The 23,243-nt window shown below is 38.2% G+C and overlaps 1 protein-coding gene across 1 annotated transcript in view; it reads left to right on the top strand.

The window, feature by feature from the left end:
* Positions 1 to 23,243, top strand: part of otc (ornithine transcarbamylase) — a 64,728-nt gene that overhangs the window by 16,285 nt on the left and 25,200 nt on the right. The window contains exon 4 of the mRNA XM_063049876.1: positions 21,199 to 21,286. Coding sequence (XP_062905946.1) covers positions 21,199 to 21,286 — 88 coding nt within the window. The remainder of the gene's footprint in view (positions 1 to 21,198; positions 21,287 to 23,243) is intronic.

Raw genomic sequence — 23,243 nt, 5'->3', positions numbered from 1 at the left:
GTGAACCAGAAAAATCATTTATAGGATTGTTTACACTGTTGGATGACTTTGGGAAAATATCAGGTTATAAATGTAAAGAAAACGCAGGTTATGTCCCTAAATTATACACCATCCAAAAAATTGCAGGATACATACGATCTTAAGTGGGAAGCTAAATCATTAAAATATTTAGGAATAACCCTGCCGAAGGATCTCTCAACACTGTCACAGGTAAATTATGGGCCATTAATCTCAGAGATAAAAGCAGATATGCATAGATGGAATCTTATCCCCTTTTTAAGTTTAAATTCAAGGATAAATACTATAAAAATGAATATTCTTCCTCGGTTATTGTATCTTTTCCGTACTTTACCGGTGGAGGTGGATGATAATCAATTCAAGGAATGGGACAAATGGATTTCCCGCTTCATTTGGCAAGGAAGGAAACCTAGAATTCGATATAACACCTTACAGTTAGGGAAGGAAGGAGGAGGTATGGTTCTTCCTTGCCTGAGAAATTATTTTTATGCCTCACAGATAACCCCTCTGTTATATTGGTGTAATAGGGAATATAAGGCTAGATGGAAGGAAATAGAATTTGGATTAGTTGACAGTTTTCCTCTTCAGGCCTCAATAGCTGACAAAGGATTGATGGCCCAGTTGGAAAAATTTAATAATGCTTGGATAAATCTTACATTAAAAGTATGGCAGAAGGTGGTTAATTCATGTGGAATTAATAACATGTTAAAACTCTTTAGATGGTGTGCATATGATACCGAATTCCTTCCCGACAGAGGAGATAAAAGATTTGAGCTATGGATAAAGAAAGGTCTTACAACCTACCTCTCATTTATAGATAAAAGAGTATTACAAAGTTTCCAAATCCTGCAGGACAAACATGGCCTAGAACATAATGACTTTTTTAGGTACCTTCAAATACGAAACTATGTTAACCAGAGTTGTAGATATACAGACCTATCAACAGTACAATTAGAATTTTTCAAGATTCTGAATTCGGCTTGCAGTTCAATACCTAGTAAATCAGTTTCTCGCCTATATAATGCACTCTCCCATGCTAAAAATGTAAATACACTGTATATTAAAGAGAAGTGGGAGAAAGAAGCGGGGTTGGTACTTTCAGAGGAGGCTTGGGGGAAAATCTGCAGCTTTCAATGGTCCTCGACTAATTCTTTGACTTGGAGAGAACATTGTTGGAAAAACATTATAAGATACTTCAAGACCCCATATCAGGAAAAATATAAAGATACAAATGTGATGTGTTGGAGAAGGTGCGGCTCCAAGGAGGCAAATCATTTTCATATTTTCTGGGATTGCCCTAAGTTAAGTCTATTTTGGGAAGGTATTCATAGAACATTAGTTAAGGTACTTAGGTCCCAGATACCTCTGAACTTTGAGATGCTCTATTTGGGGCATGTATTGTTCCTTGAACAGAAGGAAGATATAAAGTTGCTGCAGGCCCTCTTAGCGGCAAGTAAGAAATCAATCACTAGAAAATGGCTAAATCCAATACCACCTACATTAGAAGATTGGTACGAAATTATCTTGGAAATATTTAAAATGGAAAAGTTGACTTACTCCCTGAGAACTCAAAAAGAAACATTTTATCAAATCTGGAATAAATGGATTGAATATATAACCCCAATGCGAGCAGACTTTAGATGACTCTCCTAATGATTTATATTGCTCTTCTCATCAACACAGTAATATTGCTAACGTAAACACCCCCAGTCTAAATGTTTGTTTTTTTTTAGAAAATAGAGAATTAACACAAGTAAAGGGAAAGATTTGGGAAAGGGATAAAAAAAAATGAAAAAATTAAGTAAATAAGTACATAGGGATTGGATAATTATGTCTGCGGGCAGGAACAAGCACGAACAAATTGGGATATAAACCCCTACAATGGTTGGTATATAGGCTTGTATGCAACATTTTGGACCAGTGGAAATGGTCCAGAAGGGTTGTATGGAAACTATTATTACCATTTTTCTTAACAACTAATTTCATTACTTAGCCTAATAGGTTAGATTTACCACAGTACATAATTATCTATTTAAATGTTTATTTTCCTTTTATATCATCTCAATGTGTACTTAAGAATGTATAAATAATTGTAGTTTTATACATATAAAAAAATGGAAAAGGTTATATGTGTGAAAAAAGTACATGATAATTCTAAATTCCTTATCCAAATAAAAATAAAATTAAAAAAAAAGAAAAGGAAGAGGCAAGCTTACAAAATAAATGAATTCTAATCATATAGAGCGTTTCAAATTATTTTAGCATTTTTGACATTATAGTTTTGCTCAGCTAAACCAGATTTCTTAACGTTGTGTTACTGATTCAGTAGAGTATAACGCTCTGCAGTAACCTGAAGACGACTTTTGCATCCTTGAATACCAGCACATCTGCAGTCCACAAACAAAATAATTTAACATCCTATCAAGACATTTTAATCTGTGGTTTCTGGTTATTGATTAATAACTTTTCAAAGTGCAGTTCCAAAGCCACTTAATAGAAACCTTGCAACATTATTTGTCTATTTCATAAAAGTAACTGAATCCTGGGCAAACATTTAAATGATTTACTTCTTATCGTGTCGTGAGTCAACTGTGGAAGGACAAAGACTGAAGGTATGTAAATGTATGAAAGCAAACATTTCAGTAAGGTGACTTTTTACTGCTTATTTGCGCTGTTCTAGGTTTGGAAAAGCAGAGCTCTAAATGTGCACAAATTTGCATTTCTGCTGAATTATCTAAGAATTTTTTCAGTGTCTTCCATTTATCATACAAAATCTTTGTATTTAGTCTGTGTCTTCCCATTGGCACCAAATGAAAAGGAAGAGGCAAGCTTACAAACTAAATAAATTCTAATCATATAGAGGGTTTCAAAGTATTCTAACATTTTTACAGTTCTTGAATTGTTTCTATTCTGACCCCTCTGAATGCAGCTGTGATATTGTCCATGATTAATAGTGCAGCTCACCCCACTCATTTAAGTCCCTCACTATTTCTCCTGAAATACAATTTGCTATTTAATTTAAATTCCCTTTCCATATGAATAAAGACTAATGAAATTTACTGTCGAACACTGAGAATGGACAACATTTCTGCCATTTCTTTGATCTTCCATTTTTGTTGAAACTTGTGGGATCGAAGGCACACTTTGGAATTGGCTAGAAAACTGGCAGAGCAGGTAAAGACGAAAGGTAGCATTTAAAGGTAGGTACTTAAATTAGCAGAATGTGCTGGCTTCAAGGAACTGCAGAGCTGCAACTATTCACATTAATTAACAACAAATGATAGAATTGAAGTCAACATATCCAATTTTGATGAAGATAGAAGATAGAAGCTTGGTGGGAATGAGAAGTGGATCCATCAGTATTCTACATGGACTCCGGGACTTTAATTACAAAAGCTTGGATATATTCCCTGGATATTTCCAATCACTGGGAAATCTAGGATATGGAGCATTGTCTAAAGATATGGGTGATGAAGATATGGAGCTCTCTCACACAGATAGCAATTGATGTTAGTTCATTTGTTAAATTGTAATTTATACATTTTTATTAATAGTATAGAAAATAGGTGCTGAAGGCAGTTTATATACAACTGAATAAATTCACCTAAACTTTGGAGCTTGTGTCAACTCTAATATAAGCCCATAATTCAAGAAATTCATAATATTCCTACTTAAAGCTTTGATTGCTTGGTATATTATGAAGTTCATAAACTTTCCGTGCTCATGATTTGTTTACTGAAGAAAGGGCATCATGAAGTGGACAATTGTCAGATTTCTGATGTGGCTGGCCTTAAAAGCAGAATTTGGTATCAATTGTTTTCAGTATTGTAAATTCATCCCAGGAGTGCATCTAAAGTTCATGCTTAAGAACCCCACACAAACCCAACCACATCCTTGTAAGTAAACTTTGAGCATACTGCATCTGTGTATTGCTTCCAGTTGGCCTAATGGATTAGAAATTCCTAAAGTTCAGTGTAACTTCTGTCATGCATTGGGGTTCAGGTAGAGTAATTAGGAAGGACCTATTGCCATTAGGCAAGGGGTGTAGATTTGAAACCACTGGTAAAAGGATTGAAGAAGAAATGAGGAAAAGCTTTTTTTCATCTGGAGCAGATAGGGGTTTGGAACTCTCTATCGGAAAGGGTGGTAAAGACAGGACCTCCCTCCACATTTAAAAAAAAACAACACAAGATCTATCTGTTGCTTGCTAACCTTTCTCCACTACTTCCCTCCTTTTTATATGGTCTATCGCCCTTCTACAAACGGTAAATTGCAGTCTAGGTGAAGGGTCTCAATTCAAAACATTTACTGTCCCATTTCCCCCATAAATGCTACGTGACCCACTATTCAGCCCAGCATATTGTGTGTAGATCCCGATTCCGGCATCTTTTAAAAGAGCCTGGGTGTGTACTTGAGAACGCGTTACCTGCAAGGCAGCTGGTAATCTGCGGGAATGTAAGTTTGAACTGGGGAGTTCTTCATCAGAAGACGCAGACACAATTCACCCACTGCTCTCCCATGTTGTAAGATTTTCAACGATTATAGCCCTTATCCTGGAATCTGAAATGTAACCATGAAAATCCTCAGTATAAATTCATACGTCTGGTGTAAAGCTTCCATTTTAAACAGTAAGATTCATCAAGGTTGTGTGTATATTGTGAGAATGGTTTCATTTCTTAGTTTAGCAGACAGGGTTGCTTCCTCAGTGTCACAACTATTAAAATTTTGCTTTAACTGTGAGAAGCAAGAGGAAATTTTTGGCTTCCTTTCTCAATGGGATGAGCTGGCACATAATCAAGAGTAATTTGGAACACACTGTTAGGGCTGGCTAGTTTTAATGAAAGGTGTAGATATTCGAATAATCACTATATTGTGAAAACATTGTAATTTTACAGATTGTGAGAATGTTCAACTAAAATTCACTGTGCATTTTAATTTAGTACACATAAATGAATCTGTTGTTTGGACTTGTCTGACCAGAATGTGAAGTTAAGAGAAATGCGTGGGGAAACAACAACATGACACAATACTTTCAAGAGATAATGAAGTACACAGGATTCTTTTATTTAAAATGCCAGTAACACTGAACCTGAGAAAGTAGGATGTTTCAGAATTTAAAAATACTTTAAAACACTATTTTTCATGGCACTAAATATTTTGTTGGCAAATATACAATTGGCATGGAAAATAAATCATAACTAAACTTTGCATTGTGCAACTTCTGAGCTTGTGGAGCTTCAATCATGTACTTCTGAATATTTGCTTTGATATTTTGCATCTTGTTGAATACTATGGTAGTTTTTAAAAAAATCTTTAATAGTACTTTTCAGTGAACAAAGAAAATGCTGTAGGATTTTTTTTAAAAAGCTCAACACATATATATTCTTTTTTTAAAATTTTATTTTTATTTGGATAAGGAATTCACAATTATCATGTACTTTTTTCACACATATAACTTTTTCCATTTTTTATATGTATAAAACTACAATTATTTATACATTCTTAAAGTACACATTGAGATGATATAAAAGGGAAATAAACATTTAAATAGATAATTATGTACTGTGGTAAATCTAACCTATTAGGCTAAGTAATGAAATTAGTTGTTAAGAAAAATGGTAATAATAGTTTCCATACAACCCTTCTGGACCATTTCCACTGGTCCAAAATGTTGCATACAAGCCTATATACCAACCATTGTAGGTGTTTATATCCCAATTTGTTCGTGCTTGTTCCTGCCCGCAGACATAATTATCCAATCCCTATATACTTATTTACTTAATTTTTTCATTTTTTTTTATCCCTTTCCCAAATTTTTCCCTTTACTTGTGTTAATTCTCTATTTTCCAAAAAAGACCAAACATTTAGACTAGGGGTGCTTACGTTAGCAATATTACTGTGTTGATGAGAAGAGCAATATAAATCATTAGGAGAGTCATCTAAAGTCTGCTCGCATTGGGGTTATATATTCAATCCATTTATTCCAGATTTGATAAAATGTTTCTTTTTGAGTTCTCAGGGAGTAAGTCAACTTTTCCATTTTAAATATTTCCAAGATAATTTCGTACCAATCTTCTAATGTAGGTGGTATTGGATTTAGCCATTTTCTAGTGATTGATTTCTTACTTGCCGCTAAGAGGGCCTGCAGCAACTTTATATCTTCCTTCTGTTCAAGGAACAATACATGCCCCAAATAGAGCATCTCAAAGTTCAGAGGTATCTGGGACCTAAGTACCTTAACTAATGTTCTATGAATACCTTCCCAAAATAGACTTAACTTAGGGCAATCCCAGAAAATATGAAAATGATTTGCCTCCTTGGAGCCGCACCTTCTCCAACACATCACATTTGTATCTTTATATTTTTCCTGATATGGGGTCTTGAAGTATCTTATAATGTTTTTCCAACAATGTTCTCTCCAAGTCAAAGAATTAGTCGAGGACCATTGAAAGCTGCAGATTTTCCCCCAAGCCTCCTCTGAAAGTACCAACCCCGCTTCTTTCTCCCACTTCTCTTTAATATACAGTGTATTTACATTTTTAGCATGGGAGAGTGCATTATATAGGCGAGAAACTGATTTACTAGGTATTGAACTGCAAGCCGAATTCAGAATCTTGAAAAATTCTAATTGTACTGTTGATAGGTCTGTATATCTACAACTCTGGTTAACATAGTTTCGTATTTGAAGGTACCTAAAAAAGTCATTATGTTCTAGGCCATGTTTGTCCTGCAGGATTTGGAAACTTTGTAATACTCTTTCATCTATAAATGAGAGGTAGGTTGTAAGACCTTTCTTTATCCATAGCTCAAATCTTTTATCTCCTCTGTTGGGAAGGAATTCGGTATCATATGCACACCATCTAAAGAGTTTTAACATGTTATTAATTCCACATGAATTAACCACCTTCTGCCATACTTTTAATGTAAGATTTATCCAAGCATTATTAAATTTTTCCAACTGGGCCATCAATCCTTTGTCAGCTATTGAGGCCTGAAGAGGAAAACTGTCAACTAATCCAAATTCTATTTCCTTCCATCTAGCCTTATATTCCCTATTACACCAATATAACAGAGGGGTTATCTGTGAGGCATAAAAATAATTTCTCAGGCAAGGAAGAACCATACCTCCTCCTTCCTTCCCTAACTGTAAGGTGTTATATCGAATTCTAGGTTTCCTTCCTTGCCAAATGAAGCGGGAAATCCATTTGTCCCATTCCTTGAATTGATTATCATCCACCTCCACCGGTAAAGTACGGAAAAGATACAATAACCGAGGAAGAATATTCATTTTTATAGTATTTATCCTTGAATTTAAACTTAAAAAGGGGATAAGATTCCATCTATGCATATCTGCTTTTATCTCTGAGATTAATGGCCCATAATTTACCTGTGACAGTGTTGAGAGATCCTTCGGCAGGGTTATTCCTAAATATTTTAATGATTTAGCTTCCCACTTAAGATCGTATGTATCCTGCAATTTTTTGGATGGTGTATAATTTAGGGACATAACCTGCGTTTTCTTTACATTTATAACCTGATATTTTCCCAAAGTCATCCAACAGTGTAAACAATCCTATAAATGATTTTTCTGGTTCACTCAGATAGACCAAAACATCATCTGCGAATAACGCCACTTTCTGTTCAATTCCTGCCACCTTGATGCCTTTTACGATTTCGCTCTGTCTTATTAGTTGGGCAAGTGGTTCAATATATAGCGCAAAAAGGAGAGGAGAAATTGGGCATCCCTGTCTAGTGCCTCTCTCTAAAAGGAAGGAGTCAGAGAGGTCCCCATTTATCTTAATTCGGGCTGTGGGGCTGTCATATAGAGTCTGAATTACTTTAATAAACCTTTCTTGAAAGCCGAATCTTCCTAACACTCTGTATAGGAATGCCCAACTAACCGAATCAAAAGCTTTCTCAGCGTCCAATCCTACTACCATTGTCTCTGTCTCGTTCTTATTAACCTGTTCTAATATGTGCAGAGTTCTCCTTATATTGTCCTGTGTTTGTCTTTGTTGAATAAATCCAGTCTGGTCTAAATGGATTAGGCCAGGTAAAAGCTTTTCCAATCTGCGCGCTAATATAGATGTAAATAGTTTGTAATCTAAATTAAGAACACTAATTGGCCGATAATTGCCAAATTCTAGTTTATCTTTACCCTCTTTAGGAATAACTGAAATAATCGCTTCTCTCCAGGAAGGTGGAGTTTCTCCTCTCTGCAAGATCCAATTAAAGGTGTTAAGTAGTAATGGGGCTAACTGTGTCTTCAGGGACTTGTACCACTCTGAGGTAAACCCATCAGAACCCGGGGACTTTCCAGCCTTTAACCTAGAGATGGCCACGTTCAGTTCTTTGACAGTTACTGGTTCTAATAAACTTTCATTTTGTAAATCTGTAAGTTTAGGTAGATCTAAAAAATTCAATACACTGTCTATATAGGGCTCATTGGGGGCCCGGGGTTGGGAGTACAGCTCTCGATAATATGTTTCAAAACTCTCTTGAATTTTCCCTATTGTACTCTCCACAAGCTTTGTCTTTGGATTCTTTATTTTATGAATTGTATTGTCTGCTTGTTGTTTTCGTAATTTATATGCTAATAATCTAGCTGATTTACCTCCTACTTCATAATTCTTTTGTCTCAGGTAAAGAAAATTTCTTTGAGTTTCCAACGTATAAATATCATCAATTTCACTTTGCAATTTCCTAATTTCCTGTTTTCGATTTGAATTACTTTTGTTGCTATCTACAACTTGAAGTTGTTTTAATTTTCCTTGAAGGTCTGCTAATTTTTGTGCATTGATTTTTTTCATGTGAGTAGTAATGGAAATAATTTTCCCTCTCAGTACAGCTTTCAATGTATCCCATAATATCACTGGTGATGTTTCTCCCGTGTCATTAAGGTCTAGATATTCTTTGATTTCTCCCCTTAATCTCTCCATTACTTTCCGGTTATTGAGTATATGTGAGTTTAGCCTCCATAGTGTTTTCCTCATTTTCCTTTCCAGGATTAGAGACATAGAGACTGGGCTATGATCCGACAGATCAATTGTTGCAATATTACAGTTTTTTATCCTGAGTCTATCTGTATTAAAGATAAAGAAATAGTCTATCCTTGAATAGGCTGAATGAGGGAAAGAGTAATATGTATAATCTTTACTAGTAGGGTGTAATTCCCTCCAGACATCTATAATTCCCAACTCCTCCATCAATGAATTCACTTTCCGAGTCGGAGGTTTATTCTGAGTAACTATTCTTGAAGAATCTAATATAGGATTTAATCTAATATTAAAATCCCCTCCACAAATTACTACTCCTCGAGAACTGACCATTAGGTCAAAAATGTGTCTATAAAATGACCATTCACTACCTGGAGGAGCATAAACATTCAGCAATGTTATTTCTGTACCTTCTATTCTTCCTGTGATTTTTACAAACCGTCCTTCTTTGTCTCTAGTCTCTGAAATATGTTCATAATTAAGAGTACTTGATATTAAAGTAGCTACCCCTCTTTTGTGACTCAATTTATATGATGAATAAAATATATGCTTAAAGCCCATTCTTTTTAATTTTCCATGTTCAGATTGGCTCATATGTGTTTCCTGGAGGAAAGCTATTTGTACCCTCTCTTTTTTCAATTTAGACATAATCTTATTTCTTTTAATTGGATTCAAAACCCCATTAACATTATAAGAAATTATTTTTACCAATTCAGTTTGCATTTTTCTCTAGTAGAAAAAAAGCACTCTCCTTTTCTAACCAAACAGTAAGCAATCCCTTCTCAACAGTAAACCAAGACATATAACCACACCCTAGACATTTCTGAACGTATAACATTTGAAAATTTTTCCCGACTTCCCACAGTGAGGCCTGAGCACCGACCCGCCTCAGTTCAGAGGGATAACCTCTATCTTCACCCTGTGTTAGAGGGCCCTCAGCAGTTTGAATAATCATAGAGAATTTTCTCCTATTTATGTCTCGACCATATTGCTATCATTCAAGTTATTCCGCCTAGTTTATTTTCAGTTACCAGTTTTCATTTTACTTTTAAGTCTGATTTACTCTTTTCAGTCATTTCTCTTAATTAATCTGTATTCTCTGTACATTCGCGTCTGAATATTTGCAGCTTTTCCTTGTAGTTTGACACTCTGGTTCGAGTGGAGCGTCCTCGCCCCACTAACTGCCACGACTTCTGCCGAATCCTCTCCAGTAGCGACTCCGGTTGGGTGATAACTTTAATAGGTAGTCCCCGGTCCGCCAGGTCCAACGTTGCCTCCTCCACCGTAGCGTAAGTTTTTGTCCCTTCGTCGTAAAAGACTCTCAGCCGAGCTGGATACAGGGTCTGGAATCTGATGTTGTTTTCCTTCAGGACCCTCCGTGTTTCCGTATATTCCTTCCGTCTGGCAAGAATCCCCGGTGCGTAGTCGTGGTCTAAACTGATTTTGCAGTTGTTCCACATGAAACCTTTCTTTTGCCATGCTCTTTTAAGCACCTCTTCCTTCGTTCTGTAACTGAGAAATCTGATCAGAATCGATCTGGGCTGGGCGCCTGCCGGGGGCTGTGGTGCCAACGCGCGGTGAGCCCTTTCTATCTGTAGGTCTTTTGCGGCCGGTATATCAAGGTTCTCTCTAAGCACCTTCTCCACGAAGGGAATCATCAATCCGGGTTTACCTTCGGTTCCTTCAGGAACTCCGTAAATCCTCACATTTTCCCTTCTCGAGCGGCCTTCTTGATCTATTAGCTTCCACTGGAGCTGGTCTTGTAGCTTCAGCATTTCTGCTATCACTTCCTCGGCATTTTGTAGCTTCTCTTCAATTCCAACAATCCTCACTTCGGCTTCATCTATCCGCGAGTTAGTTTTTACTATTTCTCCTTTAATATCTTCCAGCTGTTTGCTGTTATCTTGTCGGAACTCGCGAATCTCTCCGAGAATCAAAGACAGAGTCACCGATTCCCCCTCATTATCTCCGTCCTGGCTTGCTGTGGGGGAGCTAGGCCCGTCGCCTTGCTGCATCTCTTTATGTTTATCAGCCTTCGAAGCGGACTTTTTATTTTTGTTCTTAGACATCATCCTTGCCCCTTTTATTAATATAGTTATGCAATATTAAGTATTTGTCTAAATTCGATTTTGGGGCAGTTTACCTTCTTTTTTGTCGAGAGACCTTTTCCTTACGCCGCCATTCCCTTGATCTCAACACATATATATTCTAAGACCCATCCTTCCATGAGCGTATTTTCTTGTGGGGGACTTTGAAGTGAATTCTAATGTGCCATTTAGCATAAGTACATAACCTGTTTTGCGTGGCATGGCAACAGTATGAGAAATTGACAATAAATGGAAGTTGTGGCTGTAAAATTGATTGAATTAGTTTACTGAAAAAGATTTTTACACTTTTATTAGGTTTATATACAAACCTGCTGGATTCTGCTAAGTAACAGTAAATTGGAAATAATGAAAGGAAAATTGTGGTGCTGGAGGTTTGGGAATTGGGGATTGTTTTGAGGGAGGTGAAGTGTTGGTCACTCAATGTCTTGAAAATGATTTGTAAATTGCCTCAAAATTAGCCCCCTATATTTGTTGCACCATTATTGGAAAAGTGTCAATAATTTCTGATGCATCAACATCCCTTGCTGCTAGATGCAACATTCAATACTATTAATAAGCTGGAGAGAATAATATAACAATAGAGAGTGAAATGCTGTGTAGAGTTTGAAACGTGCCACTGATCAGCAGTTAAGAGTTCCTTTGGTGTATGGAGATACAAGTGAAATGAGGGGAAAAAAGGAGAGTTTGAATCCACCCCAGTAGATGGGAACTTGCCAACCTGTTCCCTGCCACCTGCTGGTCATCCCTCGCATCTCTTAGGTGCTGAGATACCTGTTGAAAGCAGATGGAATTCTCAAAAAAAATGTATAAAACATATCAATAAGACCTCAATTACAATAACCTAGAATATCTTGGCCTGAATGGGAAAGGTACTTTTCTTCAAGTGAAGATCAGGAGGTGGATGAAGGGCTCCTTCAGAGTAAATGGGGAACATTTCCTTTAACAGTGACAGGAGGACGAAGCTGATCAGGGCCTTACAAGGAGCAAAATTGACTCCTTGAGGAGAAGGAAGTATTTTAATAATGTTTAGGCCATCCTGAAGAATAGTAGACTGTGCAAGCAATGAATAAACAGTTGTTTAACTAAGGGCTGAGAAGGTGTGAAAATTGTATAATATTAATAAGTTCTTGAATTGCCCTGAAACAACCTGAAAGCCTCTTGGTGGGTAGAAACAAAATCAGGTGTGAGCTTACTGGTCTAAGAGTACCTGTACTGGCACCTCAATATAGGGAATGTCTGCTGTTTTTTTCACCCCTTGGAGGGATTTATATGGTTAGTTTACATTTAAATGTACATTACGTTTATAGCCTAGTCATCATAAGCAAAGCCCTCCCTTCCATAGAGCACATTTAAACAGAGCCCTGCCACAAGAAAGCAGTATCCATCAAAGACCCCCACTATTCAGGCCATGCCCTCTCTTCACTGATACTATCAGGCAAGGGGTGCAGAAGCCTTGGGTGCCACACCAGCAGATTCAGGAACATTTTATTTCCCTACAACTATCAGGCTTTTAAACTGGCGTGCATAACTTCAATCACCACTTTTCTAAACTGATTCGACAATCTACAGGCTCACTTTCAAAGATATTACAATTTCTGTACTTTAAATTTGCACAGTGATTGTTTGTCATTCTTTATGTATAGTTTTTAATAAAATTGCATTTTTCCCTGTAAGTGCCTGCAAGAAAATGAATCTCGAGGTAGCATATGGTAACACATATGCTCTTTGATAATAAATTTACTTTGAACTTTGAACTTTGTTCAGGCTCAAGAGATTCCTGTAATTACCTTCCTGTTGTATTGTGCATGAATTGCAGCTTTCAGCCACGAGAGGGAGATATCAGCCTATTCAGTCGAGTCGACCACACAGCTTTATAGCTTTCATTTTTTGCAGAACAAGCTATGTCCCTTTTTCCTCTGTGATAGAAGCACTAAATTTGACTAAACTGTAAGCATATATCTCTTTCCTTATTTCACCCATTTTTGCATAGAGGTTCTATTTCAAGTGCACAGATGGTCAGCAATGCCAGAGCAGGTATTTTAAAGCAGGGACACGCTGATCAGGGAATGTACTTGATTCCTTCATTAGGCAGAACTGCTTCTGTACAAGTTTGAGATTGATTTTGATGAGGATGGCAGGCAGACTACCAGAGTATCCATTCAATTAACACTCATTGGCGCCTGTATGTCGTCCAACTCCCAGAGCAAAGAAACGGAACAAGAATTGTGATTGAATGTAATTTTGATGTAATGAATATAGGAAATGATTTAGATTTCAGAGTTTAAGTTGAAATATAATATAACACTGCTGAGAGAATTTGCAAAGTAACGTGGTTTTATTGTCCACAATTGTTTAGTCAGTATTGGCAAAGAAGTGCACTCCATGATCAATGCCCATTTTGCATTTTCATAATTATAGAGTGGATAAAGGCTTTGTTTCTACTATTATTCTTGAACTTTTCATGTGGACTTCCTATTATCTGGTTTCAAAACTATTTAAGTATTGTAATCGTCTTTGACAACAAAGTTAGCGTTGTAGGTGAGATGCTGCAGCTTGTGAGCGGTGTAGTTGAACTGGATGTATTCACATAGGTGTGGGGAGTGTAAACGGATGTCGTGATTTTGCAATTGATTAAATTTTCAGGCATTCAGGGTAATACCTGATGACACTTGGTGGTGTTGGTGACTGTCTGAAGTTGCTTTCCGTTGTATAATCATCAAAGAACATTGTCCACCTTTATTTACACGATGCAGTCTGCGAACGCATGGTATCTGCAGTCACTGTTCTTGTCAAGTCTGCAGCTCGATGGGCACAGGTCAAAAGATAACATCATCATTTCAATCTAGTGTTTTGTTTCTTTGAGGTGAAAATGGATCCATTAATGCAATAAAGTAAATAGATAGCTATATTTGAATATACTCCAACACTAGATCATAGAATTGTTATAGCCCATTTTGCTCAGTGTGCCTATGCTGACTCACTATTTCCACATCCCAGTCCCTTTTCAATAGCCTTTCAAATTTTTCTCATTTATTTATCCAATTTATATTTTTCTGATTTTCTCTTGAAGGCCTGTTTAATCTACTTCACACATTCTAGCCACACACTGTACGATCCTTAAAGAAAGAGGACATTTGAGATGTCCTGGAACAGAAAGCCTCATCTTGGAAGCAGATGCGGCGGAGATGGAGGAACTGGGAATAGGGAATGGCATTTTTGCATGTGGCAGGCTGGGAAGAGGTACAATGTCCGTTTCAGGACATCTCAAATGTCCTCTTTAAGGATCGTGGTTTCCCTTATGCCGTCATCAATGATGCCCTCACCTGCATCTCCTCCATTTCCCGCACTCGGCCCTCACCCCACCCTCCCGTCACCACAACAGGGACAGAGTTCCCCTTGTTCTCACCTACCGCCCCACCAGCCTCCGGATCCAGCACATTATCCTCCACAACTTCCGCCACCTTCAACAGGACCCCACCACTAAGCACATCTTTTCCTCTCCATTTTCCACAGGGATTGGTCCCCTCCGCGACTCCCTGATCCACACATCCCTCCCCACGGATCTCCCACCCGGCACTTATCCCTGTAAGCGTAAGTGCTACACCTGTCCCTACACCTCCTCTCTTGCCACCATTCAGGGCCCCAAACAGTCCTTCCAGGTGAGGCAGCACTTCACTTGTGAGTCTGTTGGGGGCATCTATTGCATCCGGTGCGGCCTCCTTTATATCGGTGAAACCCGATGCAGATTGGGGGACCACTTCGCTGAGCACCTCTGCTCCGTCTGCCACAACAGACAGGATCTCCCGGTTGCCACCCACTTCAACTCTGCTTCCCATTCCCATTTGGATTTGTCCATACATGGCCTCCTCTACTGCCATGATGAGGCTAAACTCAGGTTGGAGGAGCAACACCTCATATACCGTCTAGGTAGCCTCCAGCCCCTTGGTATGAACATAGAATTCTCCAACTTCTGGTAATTTCATCCCCCTCCCTTCCCCTATCCCTATTTCACTCTGCCACCTCCCTCAGCTGCTTACCACCTCCCTCATGGTTCCGCCTCCTTCTACTACCCATTGTTTTCCCCTATGCTTTCTTCACCTTTCCTGCCTATCACCTCCCTGCTTCCCCTCCCCCACCCCTTTATCTTTCCCTTACTGGTTTTTCACCTGGAACCTACCAGCCTTCTCCTTCCCACCCTCCCCCCAGCTTCTTTATAGAGCCTCTGCCCCTTCCCTCTACAGTCCTGACGAAAAACGATCGTTTCCACGGATGCTGCCCGACCTGCTGAGTTCCTCCAGCATATTGTGAGTGTTGCTTTGACCCCAGCATCTGCAGATTATTTTGTGTTTAGTCCTTCCAGCAATGTACCTCTATCCAGAAAACCACTATTTTGAATACTTCTATTAGATCTGCTTTCAGCCTTCTCTTCTTGAAAACAATAGCTGCAGCCTCCCTAATCTGCCTTTGTAACTGTAGTCCCTTACCTCAGGAACCATTCTCAGAAATCTCCTACAAACTCTTTCCGATATCTCCACTTTGAATACTACGACGTGGAGCACTGTCACCGGAAAGTAGCATCCATCATCAAGGACTCTCATTGTCCAGGCCATTCCCTCTTCTTGCAGCTGTTATCAGGAAGGTACGGGAGTCTTGGGACCCACACCACCAGGTCCAGGAATGGTTATTACCCCTCAATCATCAGGCTCTTGAACTAGAGGGGATACCTTCACTCAACTTCATTTGCTCTGTCATTAAACTGTTCCCACAAACTATGGACTCACCTTCAAGGACTCTTCATCTGATGTGCTTGAAATTTATTGCTTATTTATTATTATTTCTTTTTTTTCTTTCATTTTGTATTTACACAGTTTGTTGTCCTGTGCGCATTGGTTGTTAGTGTGTGCTGTAAGCTGCAGTCTTTCATTGACTACATTGTGTTTCCTGCCTTTACTGTGAACTGAATCTCAGGGTTTTAAAAAAAAGACTTATTTTGAACATCCTTCCAGAAATGTAAAGCCCAGGATTGAAGAACATGCTTTTGCTGAGGGTGGACCAGTGCTATAAATTTAGCATGACTCTTCTCTTTTTACATTCTCTTTCTTTATTGAAAAGCCCAGCAATGCTTGTGTTGTAACTCCTATCATAATCGGCTCCGTGACTTGGAATTGCATAATCCTTGGTCTCTCTGCTCATTTACCAATTTGAGAAGAGTAACCCTTACCCTATATTGCCTTCTCTCATTCTTCTTACAGAAATACATCACACAACATTTCTCCACATTAAACTTACCTGCCGTGTGCCTGCCCATTCTATTAGCCTGTTTTTATCCTTCTGTAACCTATCACTGTCCTCCTTGCTTAGCAATATTCTTCACTTGGTTCAAATTCATGCCATCATTTTCCTTTAATACATTGTGCTTCAACTCTGCTGATAAGCCTTATCAGAAGCCTTCTTAATGTTGATATACCACTGTATTGACTCCATTATCATCATCAGCTCCTTCTGCTCCCTCATCAGAAAATTGTATTTAATTGCAGAAGAAGAAGAAAGCCCCTAACTTTGAGTGGAGTCATCAGGACGCCGTCGTGACTGCAATTTTTTTTTTAGCAGGCTTTCTTATTTTTATGAGGTCAAGTTGCTAGCTGGATGCTCAACCCAGCATGGATGGAAAGCGTGCAAGGGAGCCAGCTGGATTCGAACTCGGGAGCCTTTGCTCCAAAGTCCGGCGCTGATGCCACTACGCCACCAGCCAGCTATTTAATTGCATTGTTTACTCTTTTTTTCTTCCAGATAACTTCTAATTCTGTCCCAGACCAATATCGCTCAAGCTTTTCCCAATACTGAGGTTAAAATGACAGATTATCATGGAGGGATTAGTCAGTCTTTGTTCCTTTTTTTAAACAAGGGAGTAACATTCACCACACAGTCCTCTGGCACCACTACAGTGTCCAAAGGCCATTTAAAATTCTGATCAGTGTGCCACAATTTGGACTTCCTTCAAAATGCAAAGATTTATCCCATCAAATCCTGGTGATTTGTCTAGTTCAAGTTCAACTAACTTTCCGAATACTTCCGTCCATCAATTTTTAAGATTACTTTTATCTCATCTGTCTTTTTCCTCACTATTACTTAGGAAGCATCCGTTTTCTCTGGTCAAGACAACTGCCTTCAGTACTTTAACACTATCTTCAGCAGCTTATTTTTGCCCCTACAGGCCCTACTTCCATATGAATGAACTTTTGGCCATTTATATGGTTATACAATTCCTCTGGGTTCTCATTTATCTTGGTAACTAATCTTTCCTAGTATGCTGACTTTGTCTCTCACTTTGTCTTCACCACCCCGAATACTTTTGCAGTCTGCCAGCATTTACAACCCAACAATTGTTATCAACAGTTTTTTCTTTGACTTATCTTTTGCATCTTCTTTTTTCATCTAGATAGGTCTGGATGTGTTTGTTCTTGAACCACCCCATCACTATGGGCAAACAATTTTGCTGTAAACTTCTGTTTTCAGTTTACCCAGGCCACATCTTCTCCCACCAATTGAAATTGATACCCTCTAATTGTTTTTGCTTTTCCGTTTCTATAGCTGACCTAAATCTTGTGATGTTAAGATCAATGCCACCTAAATGCTTCCCTTGTAGGTGCCAGTCTCCCTTTTCAACACTGTATTCCAGCACAATGATCTCTTTAATCTCTTTTCTCTCCTTCCCTGTCCTTCCTGAGCATTTTATGTCCAGAATTATTTAATGCCTAATCCCGTCCATTTTTGAGACGTTTCTTTTACATTATTTATACCTGTAGTTCACTAACTTTATTTGCCATGAGTTATATCCTTTCCATTGACTTCAGTAAAATCATTACACTGTCTTTATCTGACTGGAACTGCCTTCCACTTTTTTTTTGCTTTTTGCCTTTAATTTTTTTTCTGTTTTTTTCCTGACTGACATTACCATTCTGTAGAAACTAAAAATGTTAACTGGTGAACTGAACTTGCCACATGCCAAGCAAGGTCATGTGATTTTATGTGGAAGTTGTTTGCTGAGCATCATTGTTCATATTTCACTGTCAAATCAAACTTGAAAGTAAATTATTATCATAGTTGTTCATAAAAAGAACTATCTTATTGCCAACCCAACTAAAATTGAAGGCCTTAAAATTCTTTAACATAACAATAATGGATTTAGCAGTTGAAAATCATCTTAACTTGAAGCAGAGTAAGTAATGTGGTGCTTAAGAATTATATTTCTTGACCCTGTGTGGAAAATCAACTCAGGAGTTTTCATTTGCTTCAGCTTTATTTTCCTAATATAAAATCTCCCATTAATGTCAATAGTTATACAAAGTCTGAAATTCATCTATAGTGCAAATGTAAAGATTACTGTTTTGAAAAATAATAGTTTGTATTTGCACACCTGATACCATGCTGTTTAACACTCAAACTGTGTTCTTTGTCCACACGGAGATCCAAGCTATTCTGTGACCTGGTCTCTCATGTACCTGTACAGTTTTGCCTGTGGAGCTCAAGGTCATAGTAACTCAGTGTCCTGGCCTCAAGATTATTCCAAGCTTGCTTCCACTGATCTATGCAACTTCTCAATATTTCACTGATCACTGCTGTATTAGGGAGGTTATCCAACTTCTTTGCCCAAGGAGAGAAGACTTTGTTTGCTTTTCCTTCAGAACAGAAGAGCAAACATGCAGGTACGGATGCCTGTCTATATTGCAGATTTCCTCAACCTGCAGGCATATAGAAATCTCCCTGCCTGTGTCCTCTGGGTTAACTACTTCTCCTGGAGAAACTATCCACTATTTTTATCATGTCCTTCCAATCCTCTGCTGCTGAGCAATCCCTCTCTATCCCCCTACTGTTACAACAGTTATTCATTAAGTAACAGCATTGCTCTGTAAGTGGAAAAATTACACTTGTCTGTTCCTTTAAAGGCTAGCTTCCTAAAATGCAAATAAGTTCCAACAAGATAGTTCTATTACAACTGTTCCTTTAAGAACTGAAAGTGATACTGTAAGACATTTTACAGGAAAATCCAGTGACCTGTTTGTGAACCTTTGAATTGAAGCCAATTTAAGATAAAAACACAAAGCTGTTTTAATGCTGTTAAAATGGAGTAAAGCAATTTCTTAGTGACACCAAATTTCTTGGTGTTTACCTGGCGGAGAATCTCACCTGGTCCCTCAACACCAGCTCCATAGCAAAGAAAGCCCAGCAGCGTCTCTACTTTCTGCGAAGGCTGAGAAAAGTCCATCTCCCACCCCTCAACCTCACCACATTTTACAGAGGTTGTATTGAGAGCATCCTGAGCAGCTGCATCACTGCCTGGTTTGGAAATTGCACCATCTCGGATCGCAAGACCCTGCAGCGGATAGTGAGGTCAGCTGAGAAGATCATCGGGGTCTCTCTTCCCGCCATTACAGACATTTACACCACACACTGCATCCACAAAATAAACAGCATTATGAAGGACCTCACGCACCCCTCATACAAACTCTTCTCCCTCCTGCCATCTGGCAAAAGGCACCAAAGCATTCGAGCTCTCAGGACCAGACTATGTAACAGTTTCTTCCCCCAAGCCATCAGACTCCTCAATACCCAGAGCCTGGACTGACACCAACCTACTGCCCTCTACTGTGCCTATTGTCTTGTTTATTATTTATTGTAATGCCTGCACTGTTCTGTGCACTTTATACAGTCCTGGATAGGTCTGTAGTCTAGTGTAGTTTTTGTGTTTTACGATGTTCAGTGTAGTTTTTGTATTGTTTCATGTAGCACCATGGTCCTGAAAAACAGCGGCTCGTTTTTACTGTGTACTGTACCAGCAGTTATGGTTGAAATGACAATTAAAAAGTGACTTGACTTGACTTGAAACACTTCTAAGAATTTAAGTCGTTTATTTGTGGTGGAAACAATGACTCCCATTTGAAAGATTCAGCTGAGACACTAGATGGCTCCCTTCTCAAAGAAATGTCTCTAATTAGTAATGAAGCAAAACAGTAATGCTCTGTTAAGAGCTGTATCTGGCTGAGGATACAAACAGCTACATATCCACTCTTTTAAGAACATCCAGATACTAGTAAAGGTGTTTTATTTCAGTATCACCTGAGGCCAAAATATTATTGTCGGAGAAATTTGGGAAGCAGGAGAAAGGATACTGAATGGGAATTGGAATCTTGCACTTTCACTTCAAACTCTGCAGTAATTAAGGATAAGATGACAAGAGAAATATCAACTCGCAAACTGGAAATCTCTGCAGATGAGCACTGGGTCGTGTCACAAAAGCAATGAGATTTGGGATGATGAGCGTAATTCTAATCTAATTTGCAAACTAAGAAACTGAAATAATTATTCTACCCAGATTTTGTGTCCCCCATTTGATATTATCATCGATTGACTTCAAATGGAGTAAACTCCTTTTCCTCAGCAATTGACTCTTCCCAAAGATTTACCAGCCCCATTCTTTCATCACACACTCATCATCATTTAATCTCTCCAGCCTTCCAAACATGTATGGACCTTTCCTTTTGTTCTCTTCTTCCCACAAAGCACTCTATACATCTTAAAATTCATGTGCAAACTTGTTCACACTTTCTTAATCCTCAGCTAACATTTTTGACTGGTTTTGTACCTAATAATTTCTTTCCTGTGCATTTTAAAAAATTGGTTCCCACCTAGACCCTGCTGATTATTAAACTACTTAATTGTTTGAAACCATTAGAGCAAATTTTGTGTGTTGTCTGTATTTTTTCACACCACACTATGCTGCAGATTAAACAGCAAACAAAAACCTTTCTTCTGTTGGACCGACAGGGTATGGTACAAATGCATTATTCAATGGACATCTGTGATTTTGACCTTGAAGCTACCTCAGATTAACGTGGTCATACTGCTTCAGCACTGCTGCAGTCCTTGGGTGCCTTTTGGCAAACCACATATATTTTGCAAGCATTATTTATATGTTAGATTTCAATAAAGATACTTCCCAGGAACCAAATAATGGGTACCTTGACATTCTTTAATTTTAATTTTAACCACAAAACTACCTTTTCTTTCCCCCGTAGGATTTGCATTGCTTGGAGGGCACCCATGTTTCCTTACTACAGAAGATATTCATCTAGGAGTAAATGAGAGTCGTAAAGACACGGCAAGGTTAGTAGCAACATAAAAAATTAAAGAAAATGGGTAAAGATAATACAGTATGATGCTGAATGTGTTACAGTAATAGAAATTACAAAAAAAATTGCCTCCAGGATTGAAGTGAAATTGCAAAGGAGTATCTAGAATGCGATGTGCATCAGAATTTGTGGTCTTTAATAAAAGCAAGCCAGTAGAAGTGAAACGAAGAATACTTAAGTATCAAGAGAGAACCAAGTGTCAGGTTACCTCTGCATCTATCATTGAATCCCCATAGATGAGTAACGTATGAAACAGTAATTTTCTCTTCTGCTTGACAATGTAGTAATAAGAAAAATATCAGCACTTCAATTACATAAAGAACAATGCTCAATAGAGTGTAAGTTATAAGTTATTTAGAAATATTTTCCTTTTGCAAGATCAATGCCCAAGTTATATTTGACCACTTGTAAATTAACCTTAGCCCAAATACAGTGGATTCCAGTTAATTGGGCCTATCAGAGCAGCCGCTTATCTGGGACAACTCTTAATGAACAAAAACTCATCGAGAAAATAGCCAGATTCCCTTTGCTTATTTGAGACACTATCCTGCTCACTTGGAACAGGGGACTGTTGCTGAACAGTTTCTAGCTGGCGTCAGTCACATGCACATGTGGATGTTAGACACTACGCTGTGCTTAGGGAGTGAACAGTTTTTAAATGGCGTCAATTGCTTGTGCTTGTGTTATATTATCCATTTGGACCAGTGGACGCCAATTCAAAAAGCAGTAATTTTTGGTCTTTTTTTATTTGACGTTTTTAAAATGGACATTTAAAGTCCACTATCTGCACTAGCCACCTGCGCTGATTTTCTTCATTTGCAGTCAATCAAAAGAACAATGGCATCATACCCTGGGTGAATTCCTCCGATAACTATTAGCAACTAATACAGTCTTATAGTACTGTAGTAGTATTAGTAGTGTTCTAATTGGTTCTGTATTTAATTTAAATATATAATTTGTTATTCAGTTAAACGGTAGTTTGACTATTTCCATGAAACTTTGGCTAATTGGGGCAGCTGCTTAATTGGGCCCAAATGTACTAGTTCCAAAATGTCTCAACTGGAATCCACTGTGTTTAGAAAATGCAAATTAAACTCCTACCAGAAATTGATATTTGCTGAATAAATGCTATAATTCTAATTTAAAAAATCAAACCCATCATAAAATGTGCAGTGTTTAAAATAATCAAAATAAAGAAGCACATCTTTCTACTGCTTTGAAACATTAATGTTTTCATGTTTCTTTTCTGAATATTAAAGAGCAAAGTTACTTTCCTTTCTGCATACCTTAACAAATTTTGTCCCCCCTCTTTCATTCGCCTCAGTTAAATCCTCTAGCTGGAAGGACAGTTGTTAAATATACAGCCATTAACAGTGGTTCTCAACAGTGGCTGCTGTTTGGTGCCTGGCATTGCCCAGAGTCGCTACTTTGTGATTCCCCGTAAAGCAAGAGGGTTTGTCACAGCCATATCCTATCATCACCTCAGACAGGGCATCATCCCTCAACCAATGATATTCATTAATGGAGATTTAATCACAAAAATTCATATGGTCATGTGCAGCATTGTACTAACAACACTGCTGCAAGCATCACACCAGTTCACAGATTGCCCACACTTCCATGTATTCAACTGTAGCAGCCAAATCACCCATGCACATTTCACAGAACACTCGCATATTTTCCTCTCTCTGGAGATGACTGAGTAACATCTTTGCCCCACTTTGCTCCTGTTTGTCTAGGGTAAACTGCAGTTAACCCTGCAGGCACTGTAATTACGTCGGTGTGGATATCGTGTGATGCACCCTGGTACAAGCCCCCAACATAAAATATCAGACAGTACATAATATACAATTAATTGATTATACGTTATAATTATTTCTTGGTGATGGGTTAGTGAAAACAAATACAATAAAGGTGCCAAATCAGTAAAT

The sequence above is a fragment of the Mobula hypostoma genome, chromosome 6 (assembly GCF_963921235.1).
Source record: "Mobula hypostoma chromosome 6, sMobHyp1.1, whole genome shotgun sequence".
Lineage (NCBI taxonomy): Eukaryota > Metazoa > Chordata > Chondrichthyes > Myliobatiformes > Myliobatidae > Mobula > Mobula hypostoma.
The sequence above is the reverse complement of the archived record's forward strand: the minus strand, read 5'-3'. Positions and strand labels throughout refer to the sequence as shown.